The sequence below is a fragment of the Moschus berezovskii genome, chromosome 12, assembly GCF_049115385.1.
Source record: "Moschus berezovskii isolate FMDL1 chromosome 12, NW_MosBer_1.0, whole genome shotgun sequence".
Taxonomy (NCBI): Eukaryota; Metazoa; Chordata; class Mammalia; order Artiodactyla; family Moschidae; genus Moschus; species Moschus berezovskii.
This window is the reverse complement of record NC_142471.1, coordinates 34,656,772-34,679,769: the sequence shown is the minus strand read 5'-3', so window position 1 is coordinate 34,679,769 and position 22,998 is coordinate 34,656,772. Positions and strand designations below refer to the sequence as shown.

The 22,998-nt window shown below is 45.8% G+C and overlaps 1 protein-coding gene and 1 long non-coding RNA gene across 3 annotated transcripts in view; both read right to left on the bottom strand.

The window, feature by feature from the left end:
- The window catches only part of LOC148775969 (uncharacterized), an 86,664-nt gene extending 71,987 nt beyond the window's left edge, over positions 1-14,677 (bottom strand). Inside the window, exon 1 of the long non-coding RNA XR_016038747.1 lies at positions 8,531-14,677. This is a non-coding gene — a long non-coding RNA (uncharacterized LOC148775969). The remainder of the gene's footprint in view (positions 1-8,530) is intronic.
- A 2,612-nt stretch (positions 14,678-17,289) lies between these two features.
- RPS24 (ribosomal protein S24) lies at positions 17,290-22,614 on the bottom strand. 2 transcript variants are annotated; one of them, XM_055425359.2, is made up of 6 exons: positions 22,526-22,613; positions 21,027-21,092; positions 20,726-20,935; positions 19,952-20,062; positions 17,723-17,744; positions 17,290-17,372 (listed from the first exon to the last, which is right to left on the bottom strand). In XM_055425359.2, exons 1-5 carry the CDS (start codon positions 22,526-22,528, stop codon positions 17,742-17,744), a joined length of 393 nt encoding a protein of 130 aa, XP_055281334.1. In that variant the 5' UTR covers positions 22,529-22,613; the 3' UTR covers positions 17,290-17,372; positions 17,723-17,741. The 2 variants fall into 2 exon arrangements, with proteins under 2 accessions (XP_055281334.1, XP_055281333.1); XM_055425358.1 differs by lacking the exon at positions 17,723-17,744 and having other exon boundaries at positions 22,526-22,614.
- Between the last annotated feature and the right edge of the window lie 384 nt (positions 22,615-22,998).

Genomic DNA, 22,998 nt, shown 5'->3' with positions numbered 1-22,998 from the left:
CCCCCACGGGCTCAGACCGTCGAAGCCAAGGGCGCCCTGGCAGCCCACTCATCATGGCTCAGCAACATCAGGCAAGCACCTGTCGCCCGTTAGGGGCAAATTAGGACTTAATTAAGGAAAGCAAGGTTCTGGAGGGCTCCTGGCCCCGGGGTTTGCACCTTGGGAAAGTAGATTAGACAGAATTCTGGGTGTCCTGGGGGGCTGGGTGGTGGTATCCAGACAGCATGGGCCCGACCTCTTCTGCAGTGGCCGTGCCAGGCTGCTGAGGGCAGGTGCCGTTTTTAGTCACCCTTGGATCCTCAGTGCCCATCAGGGGGCTTGGCATACAGTAAACGCTCGATTAAGGGCCCGTTGAGCGAGTCCTCACAGAGAGAAAACACTGAAGTCTGGACTGTGGGGGTGAGAAGAGGAGTAGGCCTTGCCTGGGGTGTTCCACTGGTGGGAAAGGTCACAGGGGAAGCAGGGAAAACTGGGGGCTTGGTTTCTGGCCAGTGACCTTTGCAAAAGGAACCATTCCTCTGCTTAACATTGTCCTGTGGTGGCCTGGCCCTGCCCACCCCTCCGCCTCATTTCTCAAACACTCCCAGTCCTGACTCTTTCGCCTTCCACAAACCCATCCACTTTCTATTGCCTCAGGTCTTGGCACCTGTTCTGCTCTCCCCAAGGCTTGCAACCCTAAGCCCCAATTCCCTCATCTACCAAAAGGTGACGGGGAGTATAGCACCGGATGATTTTCAAGGGACCTTCCAGCTGCAGCAGTCTCCAGTCTGTGGCCTTAGGTTTCCGTGCCCTCTCTTGCCTGGTGCCTGGGAAGGCTAGCAGCACTCTGAGTCCAGCCAGGAGTGTCCCCACTGCAGGCTGGGACACTTACCGAGGGCCAGCCTGAAACAGAATGCCAAGACTTAAAGGGAAAGAGCTTGGGAGGCATGGAGAAGCCAGATGCCCATGAGAGTACGAACAGAGGCAGGAGTGATAAGCAGCATGGTCTGGAGTGACAAGGACTTTGCCCAAACAGACACCTTTACCCGGGGTCCTCTTCCCTCCTTGCCTGCTCAACCTCCACAGCAGTTCCAGCACCTCCTCCTAAGCTAGTCCACAGGTCCTCCTCTGCATGCCCAGACTCTTTACCCATCCCTGCAACAGCACTCAGCTCACAGGCTCAGAAACTTATAGAGCACCCAAGGCAACGCCTCCCCTGGGAAAGTGAGCCAGGGGAGTAAGGACTTACACAGCTAGTTGTAGCAAAACCAAACTGTGAGCTCCAGATTGTAAATTGAAAGTTCTCTCCAAGACTCTTCAAACCTGGCTCAAATGTCCTCCCCCAGGAAGCCCTGCTGCTGCCTCTGCTCCCCCCAACCCCCGCCACTGGAAGTTAGTGGTGGACACATGGATACTGGTCATTCCCTTCTCCTTGGGGCTCAAACTTCATTGCTCTCCTCCATACACATCCACTCCCACTCATGACAGAGTTGACCTGAAGCCATATGCATCATGATGTCTTAAACTTTCTGTGGAATCAGATCACCAATATACTATGCCCAAGACCTGAGCTTCCTGCTGGGCAGACACACACTTTATCCAGCGGGCAGCTGCTTCTCTGGGTGTGAGGGTAGAGGGATGGGTGGGGAGCTGGAGGGGCCGTGCTCCAAACCACTCCCCCAGGTCCTGGCTAGCTCCTAATCCCACCATCTCCTCTCACCTTCAGGATGTGCAGAAGTCAGAGAGATTCCTTCTCCTCTTGTGCCCTCCCTCACTTTCCGCTCAGGGATGTTATGAGAATTAATGGGATAACAGATGAAGTGCCTCCAAGGAAACAGGCTACATAAATCCACAGTGTTGTTATTAAATTCCAAATTTAGCCCTCGGGATCAGTGAGGCATGACAGATCTGAGCTGGGAGCAATCCCAGATGCATAGACAGGAAGTCCCTGTAAAACCAGAAGCCATGACACATAAGCTTTGGGGGTCAAAAGAAGCCTTAAAAAAAAATCCCACAGGGCTACACCTGACAGAAGTCCCTAAGAGCCTCTAGAACAATCCCACAAAGTAAGCAGCTAGGCTCTGCCTGTACACCACCAGTGACAAGAGTTCATGACTCCCCAAGGCAGCCCCTGCCATCTCCCATTAGTTCTGAGTTTTAAAAACTTCCTCCTGTCCATTTCACCATGTTTGGCACAAATCGCACCCTTTTTCCACATGACAGCCCTTGAACCAACAACAGCTCTCTCTTTTCATTTCCAAGTTAAATACCTTGAAACCTTTCAAACAGTCCTCACAGGCCATTATCTGAAGGCAGGTCACCATCGTGATACTCTTTTATTACTCTTTTCTTACAGCCATGTACTTCATGGCTTCTAAAATAACATAACCCCCAGGAGAGACCCAACAGGGCAGGATAGGACCCACCCACCACTCCTTCACTTCAGGTGCCCACTTTCTACTCTAGCAGCTGGAGGCAAAAATTTGCTTTAAAAAAAAAAAAATCCAAAGCACACTGTGACGTCAAATAATCTATGTTCAGGTTTCAGGCCATAAACTTGCATACATACACCTGACTAGTCATGGCCTCAAAGAAGCCCAGAAATGACATCTAAATTGGATGGGACCTCCTGGGAACAAAGAGCCATAGTACAGGGTCAGGCTCTGCCCTTGAAGCCACAGTGATCTAAGTTCAAGGCCCAGCTCTACCACATACTAAAGGACCCTCAGCAAATGGCTGAAATCCTAAATTCCAATTTGCTTATCTCTGACATGAGGAGAGTAATACTCACCTTGAAGAATTATTGTGAGGACAAAAGAGAATACATATAATGTGCCTAGCAGTGTAAATGGTAGGTGTTCAATACAAGAAAGACATTATCGCCATATTCAAAGTCTCATGGGGGCCCTGACAGCAGTTTCCAAGGACAGAAAATCCAGTAAGTGGCCACACACAAAACTGATTTTCCACAGGATGCCAACACAGTTCACGGGAAAGTAGACTTTTCAACCAGTGGTACTAGGACGACTGAGGAGCCACAGGGAAAAGAATGAAGTCAGACCCCATCCTAACACCAGCTACAAAAGTTAACTCAAAATGGACCGCTAACCTAAATGTTAGAACTATACAACTCATAAAAGAAATCAGTCAACTTTGTGAGTTTGGGTTACACAATGATTTCCTAGCTAAATATCAAAAACATGTAACAGAAGAAAAGAGCTTGGAATTCATCAAAATGTAGAACTCTTCGCCTTTTAATGAACACAATCAAAAAAGTGAAAACACAACCCAAAGAATGGAGGAAAATACATATAAACCATATATCTAAGAGATTTATATCTAGAATATATGAAGAATACTTATAACTCAACAATATTTGCAGCAACATGGATGGATCTAGAGAATATCAAACTAAGTGAAGTCAACCAAAGACAAATATTATAATATGCAACCTAAGAAATGACTCAAATGAGTCTATATACAAAACAGAAATACATTACCAAAGGGGGGTAGGGGTCACAAATTAGGACTATGAGATTAACAAACTGATACACATAAAACAAATAAATAAGGATTTACTGTGTAGCACTGTGCTACTTAGTCACTCAGTCGTGTCTGACTCTTTGCGACCCCATGGACTGCAACTCGCCAGGCTCCTCTGTCCATGAGGATTCTCCAAGCAAGAATACTGGAGTGGGTTGCTCTGCCCTCCTCCAGGGGATCTTCCCAACCCAGGGGTCAAACCCAGATCTCCTGCATCGCAGGTGGATTCTTTACCAACTGAGACACCAGGGAAGTCCAAGAGTACTGGAGTGGGTGGTCTATCTCTTCTCCAGGGGAACTTCCCAACCCAGGAGTTGAACCGGGGTCTCCTGCACCGCAGGTGGATTCTTTACCAGCTGAGCTACCAGGGAAGCTGAGGGGACCATATTTGATATTTTAAAATAATCTATAATGGATATATATATATCTGAATCACTTTGCTGCATACCTGAAACTAACACAATATTGTAAATCAATTATACTTCAATTTTTTTAAAAAGACAAATAATCCAATTCTAAAATAAGTGAGACTCAAATGCTTTTCTAAGTAAAACATATAAACAGCCAACAAGCACATTAAAATATGCTCAGCAAAACTGATTATCAAATGCAAATCAAAACCATAATGAGAAACCACTTCATACTCACTTGATGGCTGAAATCAAAAGTACAGATGATAAAAAGTGTTGGCAAGGATGTGAAGAAATTAGGACCCTTCACATATTGCTGGGAGTTACATAAAATGGTACTGTGTCTGTGGAAAATACTTTGGCAGCACTTCAACATGTTAAGATATGCCCACACAAAAATTCGTATGTGAATGTTCATAGAATTATTCATAACAGCAAAAATACAGAAATAATTCAAATGTCCATCAACTGATGAATGGATAAATAAAATATGGTATATCCATACAATTGAATATTATTTGACAATTAAAAGGCATTAATTGTACTGCTGCTTGCCTCTACATGGATGAGCCTTTGCTCTAAAATTAGACAGTGGTGAGTGCTGCACTACTCTGTGAATATATTAAAAACAATGGAGGCCTATATACGGTGAATTCCATGCTATGTGAATTATAACTCAATAAAGCTGTATTTTTTAGAGGAATTAAGTAATGATACATACTAAAAGATAGATGAAACTTAAAAATACTAAGTGAAAAAAGATCACATTTCATATAATTCCATTTATATGAAATGACTATGTCCAAAATCGGCAAATCTATACTAGTGGTAAAGACCCTGCCTGCCAATATAGGCAGCCTAAGAGGCGCTGGTTCAATCCCTGAATCAGGAAGATCCCCTGGGGAAGGGCATGGCTACCCACTCCAGTAATCTTGCCTGGAGAATCCCATGGACAGAATATCCATGGACAGTCCATAGGGTCACAGAGTTGGACACGATTGAAGCAGCTTAGCATGCACATGTGCATAGAAACAGAAAGTAGATTAGCAGCTGCCCAGGGTTAAAGGGCAGAGGCTGGAGTAAACGGGGAGACTCCAGGCAGGCACAGGGTTCCTTTCTGGCATGATGAAAATGTTTAAAAAGTAGGTGGTGATAATAGTTACAAAACTTGCAAAAATACAGAAGTCCACTGAAATGTACATTTCAAAAGAATAAATATTTTGGTATGTGAACTGTATCTCAATAAAGCTATTTTTTTGTTTTAAAAATAAAGCTTTCAGTTCAGTTCAGTTAGTCGCTCAGTCGTGTCTGACTCTTTGTGACCCCATGAATCGCAGCACACCAGGCCTCCATGTCCATCACCAACTCCCAGAGTTCACTCAAACTCAAGTCCATCAAGCTGGTGATGCCATCCAGCCATCTCATTCTCTGTCGTCCCCTTCTCCTCCAGCCCCCGATCCCTCCCAGCATCAGAGTCTTTTCCAGTGAGTCAACTCTTCGCATGAGGTGGCCAAAATATTGCAGTTTCAGTTTCAGCATCAGTCCTTCCAATGAACACCCAGGATTGATCTCCTCTAGAATGGACTGGTTGGATCTCCTTGCAGTCCAAGGGACTCTCAAGAGTCTTCTCCAACACCACAGTTCAAAACATCAATTCTTCGGCGATCAGCTTTCCTCACAGTCCAACTCTCACATCCATACATGGCCATGAGAAAAACCATAGCCTTGACTAGACGGACCTTGGTTGGCAAAGTAATGTCTCTGCTTTTTAATGTACTATCTAGGTTGGTCATAACCTTCCTTCCAAGGAGTAAGCGTCTTTTAATTTCATGGCTGCAATCAGCATCTGCAGTGATTTTGGAACCCAAAAAAATAAAGTCTGACACTGCTTCCACTGTTTCCCCATCTATTTCCCATGAAGTGATGGGACCAGATGCCATCTTTGTTTTCTGAATGTTGAGCTTCAAGCCAACCTTTTCACTCTACTCTTTCACTTTCATCAAGAGGCTTTTTAGTTCCTCTTCACTTTCTGCCATAAGGGTGGTGTCATCTGCATATCTGAGGTTATTGATATTTCTCCCAGCAATCTTGATTCCAGCTTGTGCTTCTTCCAGCCCAGCATTCCTCATGATGTACTGTGCATATAAGTTAAATAAGCAGGGTGACAATATACAGCCTTGACGCACTCTTTTTCCTATTTGGAACCAGTCTGTTGTTCCATGTCCAATTCTAACTGTTGCTTCCTGACCTGCATACAGGTTTCTCAAGAGGAAGGTCAGGTGGTCAGGTATTCCCATCTCTCTCAAAATTTTCCAGTTTATTGTGATCCACACAGTTAAAGGCTTTGGTATAGTCAATAAAGCAGATGTTTTTCTGGAACTCTCTTGCTTTCTCCATGATCCAGCGGATGTTGGCAATTTGATCTCTGGTGCCTCTGCCTTTTCTAAAACCTGCTTGAACATCTGGAAGTTCACGGTTTACATACTGCTGAAGCCTGGCTTGGAGAATTTTGAGCATGACTTACTAGCGTGTGAGATGAGTGCAATTGTGCGGTAGTTTGAGCATTCTTTGGCATTGCCTTTCTTTGGAATTGGAATGAAGACTGACCTTTTCCAGTCCTGTGGCCACCGCTGAATTTTCCAAATTTGCTGGCATATTGAGTGCAGCACTTTCACAGCATCATCTTTCAGGATTTTAAATAGCTCAACTGGAATTCCATCACCTCCACTAGCTTTGTTCGTAGTGATGCTCTCTAAGGCCCACTTGACTTCACGTTCCAAGATGTCTGCCTCCAGGTGAGTGATCATGCCATCATGATTATCTGGGTTGTGAAGATCTTTTTTGTACAGTTCTTCTGTGTATTCTTGCCACCTCTTCTTAATATCTTCCGCTTCTGTTAGGTCCATACCATTTCTGTCCTTGATCGAGCCCATCTTTGCATGAAATGTTCCCTTGATATCTCTAATTTTCTTGAAGAGATCTCGTTTTTCCTATTCTGTTGTTTTCCTCTATTTCTTTGCATTGATCGCTGAGGAAGGCTTTCTTATCCCTCCTTGCTATTCTTTGGAACTCTGCATTCAGATGCTTATATCTTTCCTTTTCTCCTTTGCTTTTCGCTTCCCTTCTTTTCACAGCTATTTGTAAGGCCTCCTCAGACAGCCATTTTGCTTTTTTGCATTTCTTTTCCATGGGATGGTCTTGGTTCCTGTCTCCTGTACAATGTCACGAACCTCCATCCATAGTTCGTCAGGCACTCTATCAGATCTAGTCCCTTAAATCTATTTCTCACTTCCACTGTATAATCATAAGGGATTTGATTTAGGTCATATCTGAATGGTCTAGTGGTTTTCCCTACTTTCTTCAATTTCAGTCTGAATTTGGCAATAAGGAGTTCATGATCTGAGCCACAGTCAGCTCCTGGTCTTGTTTTTGCTATCTGTATAGAGCTTCTCCATCTTTGGCTGCAAAGAATATAATCAATCTGATTTCGGTGTTGACCATCTGGTGATGTCCATGTGTAGAGTCTTCTCTTTTGTTGTTGGAAGACGGTGTTTGCTATGACCAGTGCGTTCTCTTGGCAAAACTCTTTTAGCCTTTGCCCTCCTTCATTCCGTGCTCCAAGGCCAAATTTGCCTGTTACTCCAGGTGTTTCTTGACTTCCTAGTTTTGCATTCCAGTCCCCTATAATGAAAAGGACATCTTTTTTGGGTGTTAGTTCTAAAAGGTCCTGTAGGTCTTCATAGAACCATTCAACTTTGGCTTCTTCAGCATTACTGGTTGGGGCATAGACTTGGATTACTGTAATATTGAATGGTTTGCCTTGGAAATGAACAGAAATCATTCTGTTGTTTTAAGATTGCATCCAAGTACTGCATTTCGGACTCTTTTGTTGACCATGATGGCTACTCCATTTCTTCTAAGGGATTCCTGCCCACAGTAGTAGATATAATGGTCATCTGAGTTAAATTCACCCATTCCAGTCCATTTTAGTTCCCTGATTCTAGAATGTCTATGTTCACTCTTGCCATCTCCTGTTTGACCACTTCCAATTTGCCTTGATTCATGGACCTAACATTCCAGGTTCCTATGCAATATTGCTCTTTACAGCATCGGACCTTGCTTCTATCACCAGTCACATCCACAACTGGGTATTTGTTTTTCTTTGGCTCCATCCCTTCGTTCTTTCTGGAGTTATTTCTCCACTGATCTCCAGTAGCATACTGGGCACCTACCGACCTGGGGAATTCCTCATTCAGTATCCTATCATTTTGCCTTTTGATACTGTTCATGGGGTTCTCAAGGCAAGCATACTGAAGTGGTTTGCCATTCCCTTCTCCAGTGGACCACATGCTGTCAGACCTCTCCACCATGACCCGTCTGTCTTGGGTGGCCCCACACGGCATGGCTTAGTTTCATTGAGTTAGACAGGGCTGTGGTCCACGTGATCAGATCGACTAGTTTCCTGTGATTATGATTTCAGTGTGTCTGCCCTCTGATGCCCCCTCGCAACACCTACCGTCTTATTTGGGTTTCTCTTACTTTGGTCGTGGGACATCTCTTCATAGCTGTTCCAGCAAAGCGCAGCTGCTGCACCTTACCTTGAACGTGGGGTAGCTCCTCTCGGCCACGCTTCTGCACGTGGTTGGTTGTGCCGGAGCCGGCGTCTCTCACGTCTGCACCGTCGGAGCCAGCACCAGAGCTTTGGTTTTGTTTTTTAAGTGGTAACATGGTGGTCTGGGAGTGACAAGGAGAGAAAGCAAGTCTTAGCAGTACGAGGGGCAGCCGCTGTGGACACGTCAGCAGCCCCTGATCTTCACTCCTCAGCAAGTGCTCCCTCAGTCACTTTCCTTTCCTTAAGAGGAAAGTGGGCTCCATGAGCTGGCAGGATGGGAAGGGACCCAACTCCTGGGCCAGGCCAATCAGTGTCTCATTCTTAGAAAGTGATAAGTGGGATGCAGGTTCGAATTAATACTGTTGGATGCTTAGAAAGGAAGGGAATGGCAAGCTGAAATAAAAGCCTTGGGGAAGAGCAAAAAAAGGCCAACCTGAAAGGAGTGGAACAGACTCAAAGACGGGGAAGGAAGAAGAGCTGATTTTTACTGGAACAACTCCCAGTCCCAATCCCAGCAAAGCCATCAGCACTGTCTACATTACGGCTGTTAGACACCTCCAGTTTTCCAATAAATTCCACTTGCTTGAGAGGTTTCTGTTCGAAGGGTCCCATAAAGCACCCATTTCCTTCGTCTTGCCATGGCAAAGACTAGCAGACACTCCTCAAACCACTCTGCTGGACTCTGCCTGGGACAGAGCTGCCTACATTCCTCATCCTCCATGTGGTCAGGTGTGCCGCGGGACTAAGCTGCAGCCAGCAGAGTAGGAATGGAACAATGTTAGGCCTTTATGGAGATTGGGTGCCTCTCCTCTACCTAGTTTTCTCACTCTGCCAGGCAGATGCAGGTAACCATAAGGCCCTGAAGATGGCAAAGGACAAAAGGAGACAGGTGTTGGCAAAAATGTGGAGAAAGACGAACCTTTGTACGCTGTTGGTGGGAATGTAATCGGTGCAACTGCTACAGAAAACAGTATCGAGTTTCCTCAAAAAATTAAAAATAGAACTATAATATGACCCAGCAATTCCAAACTTGGGTATATATCCAAAGGAAATGAAATCATTCTCAAAGAGGTATCTGCACTCCCACGTTCACGCAGCATTGTTCACAATAGTAAAGACACAGAAACAACCTTAGTGTCTGTGACTAGATGAATGATTAAAAATGTCACACACACACACACAGAGATGGAATATTGTTCAGTCTTTCAAAAGGAAATCCTGCCTTTTGTGACAATATAGATGGACTTGGGGACACAATAAGCGAAAGAAGTCAAAGAGAAAGACAAATGCTGTATGATCTCACTTTTATGTGGAATCTAAAACAAACCAAACTCACACAGACAGAGAGCAGGGTGGCGGTCGCCAGTAGTAGGAGGAGGGTGAAAACGGGTGAAGGTGTTCAAAAGGTACAAACTTCCATCTCTAAGTTCTGGGCACGTAGTGTACAGCACGGTGACTATTGTATATTTGAAAGTTGTTATAAGTTCTCCCCACAAGAAAGAAGAAAATTTGTAACTATGTGAGGTGATGGATGTTAAATAGACTCACTGTGGTAATTATTTCACCATATATAGATCTTTCACATCATGTGACATGTCAATTATATCTCAATAAAATGGAAAAACATTTTAAGGGTGAAATACTTAAAAATAAAAAAAATGAGGAGGAGAAACTGGCACCTGAATAGCACATGGCTCAGCAGCAATCAGGAGGGGCGCAGCTCAAGGTGAAGAGGCCCCCTGCACATTCCTCCGCTACTACTGATGAGCTGCGGGGCTGGGGGAAAGCCACCATAAACAGCACAAAAATGCAGAATTACGTGGACACAAAACAGAGGCGCCAGATCAACTGAAGAGCTTTCTTTCCTTCTCCAAGGGGGCCTGATGGAAAGAAGTATCTTGTTTAAGGAGCTTCCTCCACCAAACAGCTGCAGCTTGACAGCATTTGCCCATTCAGTTCAGTTCAGTCGCTCAGTCGTGTCTGACTCTTTGCGACCCCATGAATCACAGCACACCAGGCCTCCCTGTCCATCACCAACCCCAGAGTTCACTCAAACTCATGTCCATCAAGTCGGTGATGCCATCCAGCCATCTCATTCTCTGTCCACTGGGTAGGGCAATTTCTAACCAAATGCTCTGAACATCACTGTGTATAGACAGGGGCAACCAGCAGAGAGCTAGACCAGACCCTCTCTTTAATTCCCTCTCGCTCTGAGATGCGCACATTTACAGCTCTTTGAAAACGCAATTCTGGAAAAAAAGTGCCTCAGCAGAGGAGTAGCTCGGCTGGGTGAGTGATCACTATGAAGTGTAGAATGCCCACCCCCAGATTAATGAGAACGTCAAAGCCCCCACACTGCCACAACCCAGTGTTTTCAGAAGAAATACACATTGCAGCTGAGAGAACAAGGTGTAAATCTTTCATTCTTCCAAGAATATGCAGAACAGAAATTTATAGAGGCAGATCCTTACCTAAAGATCTGGACTTTAAAAAAAAAAAAAATCCAATTTGACAGGTTCCACCTTTCTGCCTTATACCAAGTACCCAACTTCCTTAAACTGATACAGGAGATGGACGTAGTGCAGCCGGGCTTACTGCTGCCCTGCACTGCCAGCTCCTTGAATAAGACAGGCCTAGCTCCTCAACTCCCCAGGGCAGCATTTTATATGTAGAGAGAAAGATGCTGGAAGCCACCTTCCACACCACTCCACACCACTCCTTTATCTAACACAACCAGAAACTGAAGCCTAAAGAGATGGGTATTTGCCTGGGATCACGAAGTATAGCTGGGGTACAGCTAAGGCTGGAAGACAGGTCTTGTAACCCAGCATTGCACCCTACTCCCAAACTGTCAAAGAACTAGACAGAGGCATCGCCTATAGGCAAAGTACTGAACCAGAATCAGGCTGCTGGGGTTCAGGCGGCTTTTCTCTGAAAGAAACTCCAAGCCCCTTGGCTGGGCAGCTACAAGAGGAATGCTATTTGCACGGGATCTGCAGAGACACTGCAGCACAGACAGGTAGACATAGCTGTGCAGATGTGAACAGCAGAAAGCCCTGCAGGTTCAACTTCCCTACGAGGGCCGAATCCTATAAACAAGATTACCACCCCCATTAGACCTTTTCTGAGAAGAAAGAATGACCTCTCCAGTTGATGTGACACCAGGCTTTTTTCACGCTTCCACCAGGGTAGCAGCCATAACAACAAAGCAAGCAGCATCCAAGCCTGAGCCCACAGCGCCCCCTCGTGGGAGTCTTCGTGGCTCATCTGACCTCTTGATTCCGCCAAAGGGAAGGCCGGTGATGGGCCAGCCTGCAATCCTGCAATGTCCTTCTCGCTCTCTAGCTCAGGGGTTCTCAAACCTTAACCAGCATCAGAACCTCCTCAAGGACTTGTTAACAGAGGTGGGTGGACCCCACAGTCTGATTCAGTGGGTCTCAGCTGGGGCCTGAGAACTTGCACTTCTCACAAGCTGTAGGGTGATGTAGATGCTGCCTGTGTCACATATTCGGAGAATTACTAGCTAACCTCTCTGCACTCAAGACTCAGTGCAAATTATAGCTCCTTACTGGGAAATTCCAAAAATGCCCCCAGGTATATTATAGGCTGTCAAAGCTGCATGCATGCACGCTCACACTTGACTTTTTGTGGCCCCATGGCTGCAAAACTTTGACCGAAACAGTTCACCTCTTGGAGCCTCAACCTCTTCACCTGTAAAACAAGGATATGAATACCTCCCTCCCAGAGTGGTTATAAAAGGCAAATGAGAGACATCAGTTCAGGACTAGCACTTGGAAAGCACTCCAAAGGTGTTAGCTTTTCTTTTACTTTTATTAGCAGTAGTAACAGTAGTATTACTGTTTCTTTGCCAGCTTCTCAATGACAAGAGAATTCAGAATGAGAGACACAGAATTCTGAGGCAGAAGGAACATTAGAGACCTTCTGAGTCCAGTTTCCCTAACCAAGTTTGTCAGGAGCATTACCTGGAAACTGTTAAAACTTCAGATGGCCTTCACTGCGACCCAGACTTCTGGAAACAGGAAGGAGGCATGGGCATTTAGTTTTTTAACAAGCCCCCGGGTACCAGGTTGGGAAGCACTCATCAAGCCCTTGTATCTCATCTAGACACAGGGAAATAGAGGCCTAGGAAAGGGAAGCCCCTTGTCTTTTCAGGTCCCCAGTGGCTGGAGTCTGAGTAGTAGTCAGAAACTAAGTCTCCTGATTTCCAGTCTAGTCCTTTTCCCACTAAGCTAGACTGCTTAGATACCATCTCATCAACACCTAACTTTCTGTACAAATTCCCTCTCCAACATAAATGAGCAGTCCAAGGGCTTTGGTATCCTCCATGTAGAGGAATTTAGCACGTGACAAGGACAGTCAATTCACTGCTGAACATCTAGTTTTAACTCAACCAAAATACTGAATGAAACCTCCTTAGCCCAGCATACAAGGTTCCTCCCTGACCTCATCTCATTTCCCACCAGAAGCTCCCTTGTGCACTGATCCTCAACTAGACCAGACACTTGTTCTGCGGGGATGACTTCCACAAAGTCTGGCATATAGGAAAAGAAGTTCAAGGCTGAGTGGAAAGGAATGGACAAATGAAAGGAAGGCGTTTACTCCCGTGGCTCACACTACAGGGCTCCAGAACCCAGCAACACCTCTACTGCGCCAGCATAAATAAATCAAGTGTCACACCTCTGTGCTCTTGCAGACAACCTGAAGTCTATTTTTGAAACGAACTCCTCCTACCAGAAATGCACTGGGCAACACTCTGCTGGAAGCCCCGTCACCACAGGGCCCTCTCACTGAGGATGACAAAGCCTGCCTGCGCTGTGCTCCCACTCTCTCCAGTCTCATCCCCTCTTCTGCAGGATGAATGCTGCGCCTCGTCCTAAAGCTCCCCGCTGTGTGACCTTTCTCCACTTTCACAGCCTTCCTGTGAGACACCTGCTCCCATAGCCCCAGATCATCACCTCTTGCCCTAGTTACTCTCAGAAGACTTCTTGCCTTTGGAGTCCCATCACGTAACTTACAGTCTGCTCCTTCAACGGTCAGGAACAGAAACGTGGCCAGGAGACTCAGGATAAGTCGCTTTAGCCCCTTTGAGTTCTGTGGGCAGGGACAGCTGCTCCAGCATCTCCCCAGCTACCAGAACAAGGAGTACTGTGCACAGCAGATCAGTAAATGGGAGATTCGACTGGCCATCAATGACTTGTTCAGTAACACTCCTGCCAAGAGGCACTCTAACTACAAATAGCAGTTAGACAAATACAGTAACTAATAGGTAGTCCTGCGGGCTTCCCAGGTGGTGCAGTTGTAAAGAATCCACCTGTCAATGCAGAAGACACGGGTTTGATCCGAGTTGGGGCGATCCCCTGGGGTAGAAAATGGCAACTGACTCCAGCATTCTTGCCTGGAGAATCCCATGGACAGAGGAGCCTGGTGGGCTAGTCCATGGGGTCGCAGAGTCGCAAACGAATGAGTGACTGAGCAGAGCAGAGCACACACACACACAGGCACAATAAAGTCTCCAGACAACTGCATCCTAATCCCACCCCATCACTGAGTTGAAAGGTGCTTACCTGCTCTAAACCCTCTCCAACGTGGGTCTAGTGAGACCCGCCTCTTCGAGCTATTGTACAGATTAAAGAACTGTTTATACAGTACCTAATTCAGCTCCAAAAGTATGGTTTGTCAAGATGCTATCTTTCAGGAGAGCCCAAAATAATCAACCTGCCATTTGATCTCTTCTTTCAAAGAGAGTGCAGCAGTTAGAAGCTGATCACCTGGGCACAAATGAGAACTGATACTTTTGAACTGTGGTGTTGACGACTCATGGGAGTCCCTTGGACTGCAAGATCAAACTGGTCAATCCTAATGGAAATCAACCCTGAATACTCACTGGAAGGACTGATGCTGAAGCTCCAATACTTTGACCAACTGACGCGAAGAGCCGATTCATTAGAAAAAACCTTGATGCTGGGAAATACTGAAGGCAGGAGAAAGCAACGACAGAGCATCACGGACTCAATGGACTTGAGTTTGAGCAAGCTCCGGGAGATAGTGAAGGACAGGGAAGGCCACGGCATCGCAGAGTCGGACAGACTAAGCAACTGAGTGACCACCTGGGCATGTGGAATGAAAGGGTGCGGTCCTAAGCTCTCCTCACCAGACTCTTGTTAGCTCTCCTCACGACACCACAAGTCTCATAAGTGCCAAGCGAAGGGAAGGGATGTGCCCTCCCCAACTGCTGACCAGTGAAGTCGACTCTGTGCGTTCATGGAGGCTCTTTCAGAGCCTGTTGACAGAATCTGATCTGGTTACTATCAGAACCAACAGAGCTCAGTCTCCTAAGAACCCTAGAATTGCACACAATTGTGCACACTGAAGGCGAGTCCTCACTTTCTGGCACAGCTGTTCAGCAATTCAGTTTCCAAACTGTTCTCATAGATGCTTTTATCATTTGAGACTCAAAACGGCCTTGTGTCAGGTCAGCAGAGCACTGTCTACACACTCAGTCGTGTCCAACTCTCTGCAGCCTCATGGACTGTACCCCACCAGGCTCCTCTGTCCATGGGATTTCCCAGGCGAGGATACTGGAGTGGGTGGCCATTTCCTCCTCCAGGGGATCTTCCTGACCCAGGAATCGAACCGGCGTCTCCTGACTTGCACTGGTGCCACCTGGAAAGCTAATGCACTCTTGGAGGGCCCCGATATAGAGAAGTAACCCAATCAGGGGACCAAGCAACTTGCCCACCCAGCTGGACTAGATGGAAGGCTAGGCAGCATGCAGGTGGGACACGAGAACAGAGGCATGTGGACCAGGGTACAGGCCAGCTGCAGGAGCAGAGGCCACAGAGACAGCAGAACATCTACCCTGAGGCACACAGCCCACCCTCTAACTTTTGCCAGCTGTCATGATGCCAGAAGGTTGGGCCTGCTGTTGACTCCTCTAACTCAAGAGGTTAGAAATCTGGATCTTTTATATACAATCCCCTTCAAAGAGACTACTGGCTGAATGACTGCACCCTGCCCTTCCCGAGCATATCCCAATGGAAAAGCCTACACATCTTGGGACTTGCATGCCAACCCTCACCTGGTCAAGTTCCCTGAAGTGTGTCCATCTTCACATTGGCCTCTAGTACCCTACTCTGAAAACCACCTCCTACCCTTCGGTTCTTGCTCCATTGCTTCTCTGAGCCTTGTTCCTTAACTTGGTGACCACGGGAACATGGGGCCACCCCGTCAACCCTGCCCACCACTGCTTCCAGCTTTACCTTCTATCCTGAGTCTCTCCCAGGATCTTCTTCTTGCCTACATGCTGCTTACCAATCAGTCTCTGTTCCCATACCCCAGGTCAGTAGTGGGAAAAACTGCATCTTCGCCAGGCTTAGATGACCTCTTCTGGCCCCCATGCACTGCTCACTGAAAACTGCCACTCACCTTCAATCCCCCAGGGATTCCACGCCACCCGTTAGCCATTTTGGTGAAAGTATAGCATGCAGGCCTAAATCCCCCATTTCTCCACTCTTCCTACAAGTAGACCATCAGATCTTATTTCCTGGTCCTATTAAGGGAACATAAAAGTAGATTTCCCAGTAAGGGAACCCACAGGGCCATGAGTTCCACAAACCCAAATATCTAGCTTCAGCGTAACTACAAACAGAACTACACCCACCCTGCCCACTGTACCCTAGGCCAGCAGGTTCAGGCCCCTCACTTACCTGGTCACATCCCTGCCCTCCCAGCATATAGCTCCTTCAAGTCAAGGCTTCCCAGCATGCTCTCTGCAAAATATCATTTCTTCCTGCAACCCTCAGATGCTTTCTGCTGTCAATTCTTACTTCTCCTGGCTCCCCCATCAAACCAACCAAGCAGTCCTCTATTGCTTCCTGAAGTTTCTCTGGAGCTTTCCATCCACTGACATAGATCTGAATAGCATTTATAAGCTTGATTCCTACATGTACAAACCAAACACACCAACTGCGAGGAAGAATGACTGATACAGAAAACCCAAACTATTAACGTCTCTTCTGCCCCCATCGAACACTCAAGCTCTCCCAACTCATGTACCCTCAAGCCTGCTACCCCCACACAACTGACCAGAAAGCCAGTTCAGCCTCTCAACCTGATGCCTGAGAAAGCCCATCGGAGAATCAGCATCTGGCAAGGAAAAAGCAGCACCAGATAATCCTCCATACCTCATAAAACCCATGCACAATCAGACCTACCAAGCAACGACACACTACACAAATATTCACATTAGAGCCTTTTCCAAATTCCCCACCCACAAAAGAACACCCATTTATCACATAAGCACAAACCTGCGATAGACTAATGATTTTGTCAGATCCTATTTACTCCAGGATAAAAAATGAGAATGCAACCAAGTAACTTTCATTTTTATCACAGCCAACACATTTTTTTCCTTAACAACTAAGCAGGGTTTTAGTAAGACCAAAAATGAATTCAGGTTTCAAGTGTCTCTTTCAGAGACTGACCAACTACAATGCCAAGTATTAACATGGCACACTGGACTGGCCCCACATGCCCCCATGCTACAGATACTCAACACACTGCCACCTTTGTGCTAGTAAAGGACAGGACAGACACCACCCCAATACAGCAAGTTTTCACTGAATGCTTAATGGAACACGTGATCTTGGGCTGTTTAATTGTTAAATAGCAAACCAATTTATAACACTCCCAGAAAACTTCAAATATACTCCAAACAGCCAGACATGTAAAAGGTCTTAGTTTATTCTCTTTCATGAAAAATCTGCACAATCACCACAGATACAGTCACCGCAGAATCTTTACTCCTTCTGTGAATCAAAGAAAAAAGAAATTAGTTAGCAACTACCTTTAAAAGTCTTTAAAAATTAACAGTACAAAGTCTTCAGCAAGCTCCAAAATTAATGACACTCATGCAGAACAAACATTAGTAACCTAGTTAAGTCTGTGTAATCTTAACACAACGCAAGCATCAAGAAATAAAAAAACATTCCAGTTAGGGATGAGACAAAAAACAAGTTTTGAAAACAAAACCATGACACTGCTAGTTTTTAAAAGGCACAACTTTTGAGAGCAGCTGTAAATATAATTCTAAGTCATTTCACATGCTTTAATACTGTCAACCAAAAAATCTAACAATCTAAACGAAAAGCTTGAATACCTGTTGTCCAATCTCCAGCTCACTGAATAGTGGCAGGGAAGGGAGAAAGGAGGGAAGAGGGAAAAGAAACATTTCGTTAATAGTCCCTTTGCAAATTCCTAAATAATCTGCATGCAATCATGATGATTGTTTTATTCTTTGCAATTGTATATAGAGCACTCCCTAGATGCAGTAACTGATTTCTCCCCAATTTTGAGAACACCCTGCCCGATTTCTATGGTTCTTAGGCTGCCAATGCCCACTTTCAGAGCCTCAGCCCCTCTGCTCTGCTCTGCTCAGCAACACTGTGCTGGGCATGTTAGTACCATCAACAGACTTGAGAATCATCCCAGACTCAAGTCTAATTTAACCAAAGGGAGAGCTCTAAAGGATCAAGCAAGTCTTTAAGACCTGTCTCAGTTTCAGTAATTTAAAAGCCACTATTCACAATCAACAAAAGTAGTGAATTAGTATTTTAAGAGACAGAATTTAGCTGATGTAAAAATAGTTCAATCACTTCTCAAACACTATTCTTTTAATGTAAACGTTACAGCACCCAAAAGATGCAATTCCAACATGTGAACAAAAACTAAGTTAAAAAGAACAATTACGATGCCTGACTTTCTGCACATTGTCACCGCTGAGCACTAACACATGGCTGAATGAAGGAAACAAGACGTAAAAACGTTCTTCAGATCTAGATCAGTACACAAATATTGACTGCTTTTCAACTTCTGGAATTTCTGTCAACAGGTTTAGTAAGCCTCACAAACAGGGAGCAGTTCTAAGCAGCAACCAGTTCCTCTGGCAGTCCGTCCACTACAGCTCCTCGGCACCAGGGAGTGGTCAGAGCCTGAGACGGGCACACCAAGTGTCCTGCCTGCTCTGCAGGGAGTCACAATGAGAGGAAACACACAGGGCTGTGACCACCACTGTTTCAAACCCTGCTAGCCCCAATCCACTCTCAGCCCACTTTTCATGTTACATGTTTAGGCTGCTCACTGTACAAATATATTTAAGTATCTGTAGGAAAAGTTTATCAAAGGTTTTGATGTGAATACTCCATTATCTTGGAAAATTTTCAATTAAAAAAAAAGAGGACATCAGGTAGAAACCTGAAGACCAAATAATAAGCAATGGGACAGTAGGGAGATAGTGAAAGGCAGCTTTGGGTGGGTGCTCTGAGACAGAGAGGCTTTGCCAGATTTTCTGGGCCAGTTTATCGAGCTGCCAGTCAATCAACCAGTCTCCAAGAGAGACACTGCTCATGACTGGATCAGAGAACCCTTCCCAAGCCCTCGTTAATGAAGTAAAGCCATTCATTTCCTGGGTATCTGGTGCTCTGGAACACAGCAAGTGCCAATTAAAAGGGGCCACCTTCCTCCACTGGGACACTTCACAACTTAACATGCATTTCTGAGTTTCCAAAATAAACGTGATTTAAAGTTTCTCTCTTGTGCTCACAATATACTATTTTAAACCACAGCACTAGTGTTATTTTATAGACTATGCTACAAAACTCTCCTCTGAAAGCCAACATGCAAAGCATCAAAGCAAACTCAGTGAAGGTGATGCATCCACCCCACACCGTGCTCACAATCAGTACCTGCTAGACACTTCATTTCTGATGAACAAGAATTCCAAGAAAGTAGAGGGAAAAGGCAAAAAACAAAAGTTCACAGAACACTTAATTATTTGTTAATTTGACAACCCAACACCTTAATTCCATTCAACTACTTACAATTAGCTAGCCAAGCTGGTAAAAAGCTGAGAATTAAAATCACTCAAGTGCTGACTAACTGGAGAGGAAAGCAACGGAAAACCGTGCCGCCTCTCCAGCGTGCCAGGAAAACACGGGCCACATTGATTCAGCTGCTTGCTCAATCAGTTGCCAATTTTAAGGACGTCAGTCTTGGGAACCTAGGTCCGCTCCCTCTTGACAAACCTTTGCAATTAGCAGTAAAGTGAAAACTTTCCTGGTGTAAGTCTTGCAAGGCACCCACCAGGATCACTGAACCGATGTGGCCCTGTGCTGTGCTAATCTGTGAGCTAAGGGGTGGGCAAAGCTACTCTACTGAGGTGTTAAGATACTACGTTACGTGGCTTCTCAAAACAGGTTACCTTCTGTAATCCAGAAGAAGTGGGAAAAGAAGAAACATTAAGAAAGGTTATTAAGAAAACAAAACCCCACTTTTCTACAAACTAAACACCTGAAACTAACATTCCCGTGTTCTCCCTGATGAACTGTACCTTTTTGCCAGCACCAACATTGGCCTTTGCAGTCCCCCTGACTTTCTTCATTCTGTTCTTGCGTTCCTTTCGCTGTTTTCTTGAGGTCTTTTTCTTCTCATATAGGCCATGCTGAAGGAAAAAGGCGTAATATGAACACATGACTTGCGAACATCCCATCTCCAGCAATAAACACATCAAATCTCGACAGTTGAGTATCTTAGTAGAATGCATAGCTGGCTTGGCCCTCCACATCTGCTTTCTTTTGCCACTATGTATTCAACCAACCTCGGATCACCATACTACAGTCTTTACCACTGAAAAAACATCTGCATATAAGTGGACATTCAAACCAGTGTTCAAGGATCAACTGTAGTTCACTATGTACTTGATACTCAGGAAATCACCTGAAACTTTTCATGGCTCCTTGCTCAATGAATCTAAGCTAAGTCCAAAATCAAGACATTTGGGAATAAAGATTTCACTTCATGTAGGGCCAACCTACGGTTTCTGAACCCATCCCTCTACTGTCAGCCAGTTCCTACTTCCAGGAGCACTTCACCTGCTCTTCCAGACCCAGCTCCAAAGGCACCTCCTCAAATCCTGCAGACACCACTCTGAATCCCACGCTCTATCTGTGCCTTTTATCAAAGAACCTTTTCTGTCAGCCACTGGAGAGTTATTTAGTGTGTTACCCCTCCAGACTGCCTGCTCTTGCTCATTCTGCTGCACCCACAATACAACACCATTAAGAAAGATGCCTTCAGCAGCGACTGAACAAGTGAGGACACCTACTCGCGCAAGCCTGTGTTTGGGCTCATTCTTCTTCGCGTAATCCAAGGAATCGTAAATCATGCCAAAGCCAGTTGTCTTGCCACCACCAAAATGAGTTCTGAATCCAAACACAAAGATGACATCTGGTGTGGTCTTGTACATTTTGGCCAGTTTTTCCCGAATTTCTGTTTTAGGTACTGTTGCCTTTCCAGGATGAAGAACATCAATGACCTAAGAAGAAATTATCAAGTTTAGTGTGTATTACAATGAAACACACCTTCTAAACTGAGCAACAACCGAACTTTGACATACCCTTCCTTACCATTTGTTTCCGCTGAAGCAGTCGGTTGGTCATGAACTTCCTCGTCCGGATAGTTACTGTGTCATTCTGAAAACATAACACTCGTCTTAATAATAATAGTTTTCATAACTAGTCAATCTTTTCCTGACCTTACTGTGATTTTCCAAGATCTAGAAGTGCAAGGTCCACATCAATAGCCACTATCTGTGAACAGTTAATTAAAAACAAAGGAGTCACACGCGTTAGTGCCAGGAAACCTTGAATAAAAGGAAAAAAAAAGCACCAATTCCCATCTCCTCCTAACACACTTAAATAGCAAACTGCCTAACTCACAGGTTACCCCAACGCAAAAACAGTACCAAGAATACGTGCTCAACAGCCACATACCGAATCTGTAAAGGCTTACTTCGTTTTGTTACAGAAATCACTACACAGGTTTCTCAAACCTCAAATGTCTTGCTACTACTTTGTTGTGCGGACTGTCTGTGCATTTCAGAATGTTTAGGAGCACACCCACTTCCTACTTGTGACCAAGAATGTCTCCAGACTCTGCCAATCGTACCCTTAAAAAAGACAAAAATCACCCCAAGTTCCACTTCTCTGGTGTGAAGCTTTAATTCTACAAATGTTACTGTCAAACCACCCTGTTTGTAGCAGCGCGCAGAGATCTGACAAGCATTGCAGTATCTTCATGTAAACTACCCTCCTTGAATAACCAACTCTACATCCCACAAAAATACGTATTCCCTTCTGAACGGCCCCACTGTTTTTACACAATAACTACCAAAGAATGTGGGCATTCAGCATGTTTACACTAAAAACAAAAACTTAACCGGTAAGAAGAGCTCTCACAGTAAACTGATAGCTATTTCAACTACAGTTTAAAAAACCACACCATACTAAATCCACTTCAATAATGTTCAGTTCTTTAAAGTCGCGGTCAAGGAAAAAATAGGTCGAGGGCGGAGCGGGGTTAAAAACTGGTGAACCTTCAAATGAGTGAACCAGTAACGGCATGGCAAGCCTTAAAGTGGCTCCACACCCGGAGGCCTCCGTTTCCCCCATGTGAAACAAGAGAATCCATTCGGCTGACAATAACTTCAGCTTACACATGACAGTTTCACTCGTCGCAGCTCGCCCGGGCGCTGCTGGCACCCTCTTCACCTCCTGGGCTGCCTTCCCCGGCAAACCGCCGACCCCAAGCTGGGAGTGCAAACGTGATGTCTCTCTCTTCACCCCACCCCACCCATTAGACTCCAGGAGGCCGACAAACGCAGTAGGTACTCCCGCAATCCCCCATTCCTGGGACTCTTGAAAGCCCGGCATGTCTAGGTAGACAGCACACAGCCCGGACTCCTCGCCGGCGTCTCCCAGGCCCTCGGCAACAGGTCTCCCCGGTCAGACTCGGCCAGGGAAGAGTAACCGGGCTTTGGGGGGACTGTAACGCCAATGTCAGAACCAGGGGACGGAGGATGGCTCAGATATGCGGCGGATGGATGCACGGGTCCGGAGAGACTCACCATGATGGCGGCTGATCTTCAAGCAGCCAGGGAGGAAAAGAGGGCTAAACTTCGCGGGCCAATCATATCAACGCTCACGGAAGGTCCCCGGACGGCGCCGACGTGGGGGCGTGGCCGGACCGTGAGGCCGACCTCGCCAATGCCTGTTCGAAAGTGCTTAAGATCTGATCTCTGTGGTCTTCCGCCACACCCGCCAGAACTGGGACTGGCCAATCCCGAGGGCGAACAGTTTAGACGGAGTAGATTTATGCTCGGAGAAGGCAATGGCAAGCCACTCCAGTACTATTGCCTAGAAAATCCCATGGATGGAGGAGCCTGGTAGGCTGCAGTCCGTGGGGTCGCTAAGGGTCGGACACGACTGAGCGACTTCACTTTCACTTTTCACTTTCCACTTCCACACATTGGAGAAGGAAATGGCAACCCACTCCAGTGTTCTTGCCTGGAGAATCCCAGGGACGGGGGAGCCTGGTGGG

Coding starts and splice junctions, on each gene's coding strand:
- RPS24 (XM_055425358.1), bottom strand. Junction 20,936..21,026: donor TGCTTCAGCGGAAACAAATG/GTAAGGAAGGGT, acceptor ATTTCTTCTTAG/GTCATTGATGTTCTTCATCC. Junction 20,063..20,725: donor CCAAACACAGGCTTGCGCGA/GTAGGTGTCCTC, acceptor TTTTTCCTTCAG/CATGGCCTATATGAGAAGAA.